The 10553-nt window shown below is 41.1% G+C and overlaps 1 protein-coding gene across 2 annotated transcripts in view; it reads right to left on the bottom strand.

The window, feature by feature from the left end:
* Positions 1-3179: 3179 nt before the first annotated feature.
* LOC106578615 (receptor-type tyrosine-protein phosphatase N2) overlaps positions 3180-10553 on the bottom strand; it is a 278389-nt gene continuing 271015 nt past the window's right edge. For both annotated transcript variants that reach the window (XM_014157619.2, XM_045702162.1), the window contains 3 exons: positions 10119-10183; positions 6278-6351; positions 3180-3822 (listed from right to left, as the gene is read on the bottom strand). In XM_014157619.2, coding sequence (XP_014013094.2) covers positions 3751-3822; positions 6278-6351; positions 10119-10183 — 211 coding nt within the window. In that variant the 3' untranslated portion in view covers positions 3180-3750. The remainder of the gene's footprint in view (positions 3823-6277; positions 6352-10118; positions 10184-10553) is intronic.

The raw sequence follows: 10553 nt of genomic DNA, 5'->3' as shown, positions 1-10553 counted from the left end.
ACCACAGATATGAATCGGTTGGATTGGGGGAAAGTAATAGGGTGGTGGCACAGCCAGAAGAGGACTGGCCACTCCTCGGAGCCTGGTTCCTTTAGGTTTCTCCATAGGTTCTTTCCTTTCTAGGGAGTTCTTCGAGGGGTGGGTATCTGTACACTACCGGTCCAAAGAACACCTACTCTTTCAAGGGTTTTTCTTTATTTATTTTTAACTATTTTCTACATTGTAGATAATAGTGAAGACATTAACACTATGAAATAACACATATGGAATCATGTAGTAACCAAAAAAGTGTTAAAGAAATCAAAATATATTTTATATTTGAAATTCTTCAAAGTAGCCACCCTTTGCACTGGTGACAGCTTTGCACACTCTTGGCATTCTCTCAATCAGCTTCATGAGGTAGTCACCTGGAATGCATTTCAATTAACAGGTGTGCCTTGTTAAAAGTTAACCTGTTATGGCTAGGGGGCAGTATTTTCACGGCCGGATAAAAAACGTACCCGATTTAATCTGATTATTACTCCTGCCCAGAAACTAGAATATGCATATAATTATTACCTTTGGATAGAAAACACTCCAAAGTTTCTAAAACTGTTTGAATGGTGTCTGTGAGTATAACAGAACTCATTTGGCAGGCCAAAACCTGAGAAGATTCCATGCAGGAAGTGCCCTGTCTGACAATTTCTTGGCCTTCTTGATTATCTCTATCCAATACAGGGGCTCTCTGCTGTTACGTGACACTTCCTACGGCTCCCATGGGCTCTCAGAAGGCGGCAAAAAGCTGAATCGTGGCTTTGCAGGTTCTGGCTGAAAAACATTAGCGCGTTTGGATAGTGGCTGGTCACAGTACTGTGAGACTCAGGCTCGTGCACGAGTCTACTCCATGTTTTATCTTTGAACGAAAACCACCACTCCCGGTCGGAATATTATTGCTTTAATTACAAGAAAAATGGCATAAAAATATATTTTAAATAGCGGTTGACATGTTTCGAAGTACGGTAATGGAATATTTAGAAATGTTTTGTCACGAAATGCGTCGTGCGCGTGACCCTTATTTACACTTCGGATAGTGTATTGAACGCACGAACAAAACGCCGCTATTTGGATATATTGAAGTAGCAGTCCTGGGAGTGCATTCTGACGAAGAACACCAAAGGTAATCAAACTTTTGTAATAGTAAATCGGAGTTTGGTGAAGGCTAAACTTGCTGGGTGTCTAAATAGCTAGCCCTGTGATGCCGGGCTATGTACTCAGAATATTGCAAAATGTGCTTTCACCGAAAAGCTATTTTAAAATCGGACACCTCGATTGCACAAAGGAGTTCTGTATCTATAATTCTTAAAATAATTGTTATGTTTTTTGTGAACGTTTATCGTGAGTAATTTAGTAAATTCACCGGAAGTGTTCGGTGGGAATGCTAGTTCTGAACGTCACATGCTGATGTAAAAAGCTGGTTTTTGATATAAATATGAACTTGATTGAACAAAACATGCATGTATTGTATAACATAATGTCCTAGGCGTGTCATCTGATGAAGATCATCAAAGGTTAGTGCTGCATTTAGCTGTGGTTTTGTTTTTTGTGACATTATATGCTAGCTTGAAAAATGGGTGTCTGATTATTTCTGGCTGGGTACTCTGCTGACATAATCTAATGTTTTGCTTTCGCTGTAAAGCCTTTTTGAAATCGGACAGTGTGGTTAGATAAAGGAGAGTCTTGTCTTTAAAATGCTGTAAAATAGTCATATGTTTGAAAAATTGAGGTTTTTGTATTTTTGAGGAATTTGTAATTCGCGCCACGCCTATCATTGGATATTGGAGCAGGTGTTCCGCTAGCGGAACGTCTAGATGTAAGAGGTTAATATGTGGAATTTCTTTCCTTAATGCGTTTGAGCCAATCAGTTGTGTTGTGACAAGGTAGGGTGGTATACGGAAGATAGCCCAATTTGGTAAAAGGCCAAGTCCATATTATGGCAAGAACAGCTCAAATAAGCAAAGAGAAATGACAGTCCATCATTACTTCAAGACATGAAGGTCAGTCAATCAGGAAAATTTCAAGAACATTAACATTTCTTCAAGTGCAGTCACAAAAACCATCAAGCGCTATAATGAAACTGACTCTCATGAGGTACCGCCACAGGAAAGGAAGACCAAGTTACCTCTGCTGCAGAGGATAAGTTCATTAGAGTTACTAGCCACAGAAATTGCAGCTCAAATAAATGCTTTACAGAGTTCAAGTAACAGACACATCTCAACATCAATTGTTCAGAGGAGACTGTGTGAAACAGGCCTTCATGGTCGAATCGCTGCAAAGAAACCAATACTAAGGACACCAATAATAAGACGAGACTTGCTTGGGCCAAGAAACACGTGCAATGAACATTAGACCGGTGGAAATTTCTCCTTTGGTCTGGAGTCCAAATTATAGATTTTTGATTACAACTGCCGTGTCTTTGTGAGACGCGGTGTGGTGAATGGATTATCTGCACATGTGTATTTCCCACCGTAAAGCATGGATGAGGAGGTGTTATCGTGTGGGGGTGCTTTGCTGGTGACACTGTCTGTGATTTATTTAGAATTCAAAGCACACTTAACCAGCATGGCTAAGGCAGCATTCTGCAGCGATACACCATCCCATCTGGTTTGCGCTTAGTGGGACTATCATTTGTTTTTTAAAAGGATAATAACCGAACATACCTCCAGGCTGTGTAAGGGTTATTTGACCAAGAAGGAGGGTGATGGAGTGCTGCATCAGATGACCTGGCCTCCACAATCCCCCGACTTCAACCAAATTGAGATGATTTGGGAAAAATTGGACCACAGAGTGAAGGAAAAGCAGCCAACAAGTGCTCAGCTTATGTGGGAACTCCTTCAAGACTGTTAGAAAAGCATTCCAGGTGAAGCTGGTTGAGAGAATGACAAGTATGTAAAGCTGTCATCAAGGCAAAGGCTGGCTACTTTGAAGAATCTCAAATATAAAATATATTTTGATTCGTTTAACACTTTTTTGGTTACTACATGATTCCATATGTGTTATTCTACAATTCCACAATGTAAAAAATTTAAAAATAAAGAAAAACCCCTTGAATGAGTAGGTGTTCTAAAACTTTTGACCGATAGTGTATATCACTTACAGATTCTGAAGGAAGGCAGAAAGGAAGGAAGGATGCATTTCGAATGTATTTGAACAGGGCCATAGAATGTGGTTCATAACTTTAATAGTAAAGATCACTTCGACATTGTTCCTTGAAGCATCTTCTCTATATACAGGACACAGATGTTCAGGCCTTGAATACAATATCATGTTCATCACACATCAATAACCAATTATCTGATTCTTAGTATAATAGATTATTCAGATCACAAAGAGAGGGAGAGAACACATGTGACCTTGTCTAGCTATCTGTAAGTGGTGCTGGAACATATGTTCGATAACAACTGCAAACAGAATACATCACACTTAAGAAGACCAGGTCGCTCAAGTATCTGGCACAACATTCATAAGTATACCAAGAGAATCAGAGGAGAGAGAAACAAGAGAAGATAGGTACGTATGTCCCAAACGGCACCACCCTATTCCCTACATAGTGTACCACTTTTGACCAGGCCCTTATGGGCCCTGTTCAAATGTAGCGCACTACATAGGGAATAGGGTGCCATTTGGGACATAAGCAAGATGTCAGACTTGAGTGGGCAGAAAAACATGTGTTTAAACAGCGAGACGTGGCACGGTGTGGGGCGGCGTCGAGTTTCACTGTGGAAGTGCTTTTAGGATGGCATTCACCTCCTCCGCTACCGCTGTCAGCGCAAGCTCAAACTGCTCCTGTGGAGAGAGAGAGAGAGAGAGAGAGAGAGAGAGAGAGAGAGAGTTGTTCAGTGGCTGGTTTATAACTACATCTTGTCCGGTGTGTAAAGGTATACGACTGTCAGTGAGTCATATCGCAATGACACTTTGTCTAATGCCCCCTTGTTGTGTTGTGGCTACAAAGACAATGGAGGGAGCAGTTGTGCCCTACTCTGAGCTTCCTCTCTGAGTGTGTGAGTGAAATCAGTGCCACCTTAGACCCAACCAGGGATGTCTTTAAATAAGCTTCTAAGGCCTAGATTCAATCATATCCATGCTAGCCGACACCCGCATAGCTGATGTTTTGGCAGCGGAACTGCATTAGAGCTGTCAAATGCACAAGCGGCTCTCGGCGTTATACCTATCACTGGACGTTGCCATTGGACGCACCAAGTCACATTAGTCAAAATCACATGTAGCCATGTTACAAGTTTGAACAGTGGCATGTGTGATGTAATCTACACCTCGATTAGGCTGATATAAATGCTGATTATTTCGTTCTTTTTTAAAAAATTGAGTATCATTATTTCTATATAGCCTACACTTTCCCGTTCGGAACTTACGCGGTTGGAACGGGTGTGGCTTCTAGACAATGACCACAAGAGCAGCTGCTCACCGATTTGACAGCTTCAGTGCAGTTACACCTCCGACACCTCCAAAACACCAGCTACGCAGGTGTTGGCTAGCGCGGGTTAGCACTTGAACTGATTGAATCTAGGCCTAAGTCAACTCTTCTCTCAAGTGTGTGTGTGTGTGTGTGTGTGTGTGTGTGTGTGTGTGTGTGTGTGTGTGTGTGTGTGTGTGTGTGTGTGTGTGTGTGTGTGTGTGTGTGTGTGTGTGTGACTCACTGTGCTCCCTGAAGAGCACAACAGGGCCGATCGATTTTCACCCTGAAGACCTACTGTTTCACATTCCACTCCTCACTCTCATTCAGCCTTCAGGTGCTAAAATAAACTCACTGAAGAGAGGTAGGCGTTCACAAGAATCCGGCTTCAGAATTGTCAACACAAAACATGCCACATTTTCGCCTCGGGTAAAATAAAATCTATACTGAGGAGTTCTTTACAACAAGTAATGTCGACAGTTTTTTTTGCTTAGGTTGTTCCTATTTTTATAGGTCTTTATACAGGACCTTTAATAGCTGTAGTTAATGAAAAAAATAGATAGACGCTGCTTCACCTATCGCAGATCTCAGCTTTAAGGTGCATTATGGTGGCCTAGGAAGAGGGTTTTACGTTTCCACCACTGGAGGGAGTCAAACCTCTGTCTTCACCACAAAGTTACAGGATGCTTGCTTGAGCATAGAGTAAGTAAGTATTGTCTATTGGTATGACAAAAGTGTAACGCTGTAATATCTAACACTTCTATCTACATGTAAGACCTGAACAGCTAATGTTGTATATATTGTACAGCTAAAAGCTGTCCTAAAAACTACAATCTACAATTTATGCTCTTCATGAAACAGTGAGGCACCACATCAATAATATTGCTAGTTCTCTGATGTAATTTAAATTGCCCTTAGATGTTTTAGTAAAAGACTTTAAACATTTATTTTTGCCAAAATGAGAACTTCCCTAACAAGCTCCAATCAGAGACCTGAGTCACTGGTAAATGGGATTCAGCGAAAGCTGGATTAAATCAATATAATTTACATAAATAAAACATTCAGGAAGTCTCCAGTCTTCTAGTAAACAACTTTCACAGATGTCATACGTCCTAATTTTGCACTGAGTTTGCCTTAATTGATATTCCGGAGCTCAATGCGTCTGTCTTAAAAAACACAAAAAGCTTTCGCTGCCCATCATAATAATTCAGTATTCATAAATGAGAGACCATTGTCTGTTTAAATACAGAAATTCTCCAGGGAACCTACTTGATTGTAATGAGACGTTTCAAACCTCCCTCGCTAAAATGAGTTAGATTATTTGAGTTATGAACAGGGGAATTGGAGTTAAGAGGCTTCTCTTATTTCCAGAGGCAAACAAGAATTACATGAGTTTTGGAAGTTGCAAAAGGCCAACCACTTACATCCGCTTGGAGATCTTAAACTGTAAGGGCTCAGGGCTGGTTTCCCAGACATAAATTAAGCCTAGCCCTGGACTAAATAGCTCTTTCAATGGAGATTCTCCATTGAGCATGCTTTTTAATCCAGAACTAGGCATTTATATATGTCAGGGAAACCAGCCCTTGGTGTTTGTGGACATAAACCTCCTCATTTGTGATTTGGAATATGAACTGACTGAATATAATTCAAAATAGCTCCTCCAATAAAGAAATGGTCTTGATTTTTTTCAAGCAACCTATGAAATCGCTTGATCATTTCATTTCCCGTAAGGCTCATGTCATTATACGCTTACCCGTGAACTAGATGCACCTCTGTGTGAATGACATGAGCCCCCCCCCTCCTTCTCCCGCTCAGAGCGAGGGACCTTACCTTTGTCTGGACCATGCCGGCTCTTTGGTCTCTCAAGTGCTCCAGGGTAGCGGCAATATCAATCTCTTTAGCACCTGCAACAGACCGCAAATTGGACTGAGTTCAAAGCAGCAGATTAATCCAGCTCACATCTGTCAATCTCCTTTCTACCGGCTCCCTTTGGAACGGCACAGTGATTGAAAATTATTACATTCATCCCTCGAAAGACTTGGCCAGGAGCCACTGACTGTTTTCACTAGAATAATGTATGCATGGAGATATTTCTGGAGCAGGGAACCTTGTACAATGAATGATGCAATCAAAGAAACTGAGCACCGCTTAAATTAGGACAATGCATTGTAGTAGCAGCACCACACTATGCCCAACTGCGATTCAAGTTTTCAGAAGCTTCAATTCAGATATATCTTAGAGAATCAGATTTCAGAATGATGTGTGCAAAATCAAGCCAATTTGCTGTACTTCTTTTGATTTTGAAAAATATATACATATTCTGGATGTGATGTAGTTCACCTTCCCTGTACATTTCATTTTGTTGTGTCATGGTAAAACTCAGCAAGTTATGTGAGCTACAGTATGTTATGTCTGAGTAACAAACACAGTGATAGCAACTAGCAGTGAACACTCCTTTCACCTTTAGCTTGAATGACTTCAACAACCAGACTGTTGTTGGAGTTGGAGGGGCTCATTTGAGATTTAATCCCCCTAAAATAAATAGAGGGAGAGAAATCCTCAAGCCCTTAGAGACTTTTTGAAAAAGGGGAGAGAGGGGAGGGAGGAAAGGGGGCCGGTTAATGCAGCTGGACTCCCAGCTCAAAGTGCTCCAATACTTTCATGTTTCAGACGTGTTGGATTCTCAAGTTTAGGAGGGGAGAATCTCCTCTAACAAGAAAAAGGCTTTGGAGTGAAATTCTCATTCTTGTGTACAATTCACACTCTGGAGTAAAGAAGAAGATGAAGAAGAGGGGGAGGAAGAAGGAGAATGTGGGATTTTATGTCTGGGCCTCTGGGCTTTTCATTCTGTTTGGAAACACAAGGCCTCACACTCCTCAAGACCAGATGAGCCTCACACCAGACAAAGATGGAAAGGCCACTCATACTCTGGGTTGCTCATTGCTCAACATAACAAAAACCTGTGGGTCTGGCCCCAGCCCCAGTGTTTTCCACACGTACATAGAGTAGCTAGCCAAACAGAAAAGTAGCCAACCAGGCACCCCCAGGCCGGGAGGGTCCGGTGGGGTATTTTTTTTCCAGAAGTGTAGCTCTATTGTGATGGCCTCTGGTACATTCTAATGCCTTGATGCCTTGTTTTGGATATCGTCTACTGTAGGTCTAGGCCTATATGATCAGGACCATTTTCTAAGTAAGAGAACATTAAACCCTTTTTAAACCTGTCTTCTCTTGAGATCAAAGTCTTATTTACAATTTTACTGCAAGATGTGAATTGTCACAAATGATGTACTTTATTAAACAGAAAAATTAAGTAAATAGCCGACATTATATTGAAAAATGTATTAAAGGTTACATTGAAAAAATAAAAGGGTTATATCAGTGTCAAGTATTGTAACTTTCTGATTTGACATAGCCTATTTTTTTTTTTTACAATTGTCATTAGGTAGGGCCCTATAAAATCAGTTTTATCTTTTGCCTGATTATGTTTTGTTCTTTCCCAAATTCCGTTTTCTCCATTTAGTTTTTCCAGGTTTCCGTTTTTCCATGTTTTTTTCAGGTTTTCTGTCTCAAAATCACATTTGTAAATAGAAAAACCACAACACTGGATGTTCTAAGTCCACAGCAATGCTTAAACCACATCAGCAGACCACTCTTGAGCTCTGGGAAAAATTGTAGAAATTTAGATTTGTGGGTGTAAATTTAAACCCTTTAATTCAGGTGTGCACCTAGCAAGAGGCTGCTGTTTAGCAGTGTTTTTTTGTGCACATGTGATGGTAGAGTTTGCAAAACAAATACCCACTGTATTGATGAAAATGATCATGACATCATTCTGCCAGGTACATTTAATTGATCAAGTTTTTGGGAAAGCCTATCAATCTACCAGAATACTGTTTCGTTAGCATAATCACTAACGGCTACACAAAGTGATAAACACACACACACACACACACACACACACACACACACACACACACACACACACACACACACACACACACACACACACACACACACACACACACACACACACACACACACACACACACACACACACACACACACACACACACACACACACACACACAGATGGGGCATTCTCATTGCCTCTTCAGAAAGTTGCAGGAAACACGAATCACTGATGCATTCTGTTCATGTCTTATGATAAACTTGGGCTAATTAATACATTTTCTATACATTTAGTTGATTCCCTACTAAGGTCAATACATTTTTGAATATTGTTGAATTCCATTTTTATGTCTGGATTCCGTGAGGGCCCTTATTATCATATTTGGACCAGAATGAGGCTCTCCACTATGTATTGTTCCTGCAGTGACGATTCACCATCTTCAACTAATGTTTTCATAATTTATCTGCAGATAATCGCCAGAAAGCCTAGGTCGACCAGTAGCCTATGCAAATTAGGGAGCCAAATGAATGGCTCTCTCACCGATGCGATTCGGTAGGCAACACTGACTGATGAGATGAGAGTCACTCAATTAGCGTCATTGTCTGGCAAGCCCCAACATCCTAAAAAACCTAGGAAATCCTTCGGTTTACTTGTCCCGACGCGATACCATGGACATATAATAACGCTGCATGATTTATGAATGGCAAAGGGATATAGGAGATCGGACTAGTGAGTTTGAACTATGAAATGAAAAGTAGCCTAGTTAATATGAAGTGTAGAAGGTAACTGACTGTTTAGTCGACGGCCGCAACTAATGGAAAACACTGCATGCTGAGTCCCATCCCCAGGCCAAACCCCTAGCACAACCTCTAGCCCAGGCCCCAGACCAGGGATGTGTGTGACAGCCTGAGAAAGACCTCCATCAAGCAGAACCATGATACCCTGACTCTGCCCTTTGATGTCCCATTAAGACCAAAGCTACCGAGCAGCGGGCTGAAGACATGGAGCAGGGGGAAGGGGAGGACGGGGTCAGAGCCAGATGTACAGATGACCTGTTCTGATAGGGGTGGGAAGGCAGGGGGCTTCTACTGTATTCTCTACTGGAGTTATTTCCGATTATGCAATACCGAGACTTGTGTAGTATACTCTATGCGCATAACGTTCTGAAAACATATTCAAAGGTTGTTGTGTGAGTTCATGTCGATTAGTATACCAATATTTGCATCTTGTGAAAAAACAAATTAAGATGGAATATATACATTATAATTGGAATAAATTAACTTGCCCTTCACAGGGAAATGAATTTGACATTGATGATGTCAGTTGAAAAATGTACCTTTTTTAAAATGAAATTACAAAAAAAATACATATGTGAATGTTATTAGTATCAACGCTATTTCTCACCCTCTCTCTCTCCATCTCATGCTCTCTCTCTCTCTTTCTATCTCTTTGTTTCTCTCTCCCTCACCCCTCCCTCCCACCCTGCCTCTCTCTACATCACACTCTCTCTCTCTCTACATCACTCTCTCTCTCTCTCTCTCTCTCTCTCTCTCTCTCTCTCTCTCTCTCTCTCTCTCTCTCTCTCTCTCTCTCTCCCCTTCCTTCTGAAGAGCCCTCCCAGAGTAACAGCAGAGGCCTCACTCAGTTACCCTCCAATGCATCCCAAGACCTTTGGCTGAAAATGGAGGCTTTTTGCCGTTGCCATGGTAATGTCATCACACAAGCAGAAAAGAGTGCGAGGCGGAGAGGCCCGTCGACTCCTACCTTTAGCCATCCTATTGAGGACCATGTCAATCAGAATGTACGTTCCGCTTCTGCCAGCCCCGTCACTGCAAAGCAACCAGAGAGGAGAAGACACTCATTAGTGAGGCAGAAAGGCAGCTTTGCTCAATACCACAGTTAGTGTCTGCCTCTTACGTGAAAACAAATAGGCCTAGCTCATTTAGATTTTCTTGCATTATAGCTGTAAAGTCTGAGGAAAAAACAAATCATAAGAAGAGCGTTAACCGAGCATTTAAAAAGTAAAAGATATTATTGTATAAGAACACACGATAGCAGGTATTTATAAGATGTTAAATTAAAGATCATAGGACATTAATAAAAGCTTGAATAACCCTTGAGTACAAAGCTGTTATCAACACACACATATTTGTGCAAATTACAATAAGAATTTTTTACGTTTTTAAAAGAACGTGTGTG

The sequence above is a fragment of the Salmo salar genome, chromosome ssa19 (assembly GCF_905237065.1).
Source record: "Salmo salar chromosome ssa19, Ssal_v3.1, whole genome shotgun sequence".
NCBI lineage: Eukaryota > Metazoa > Chordata > Actinopteri > Salmoniformes > Salmonidae > Salmo > Salmo salar.
Note: the sequence above shows the minus strand (reverse complement) of the source record. Positions and strands in the feature narration are given on the sequence as shown.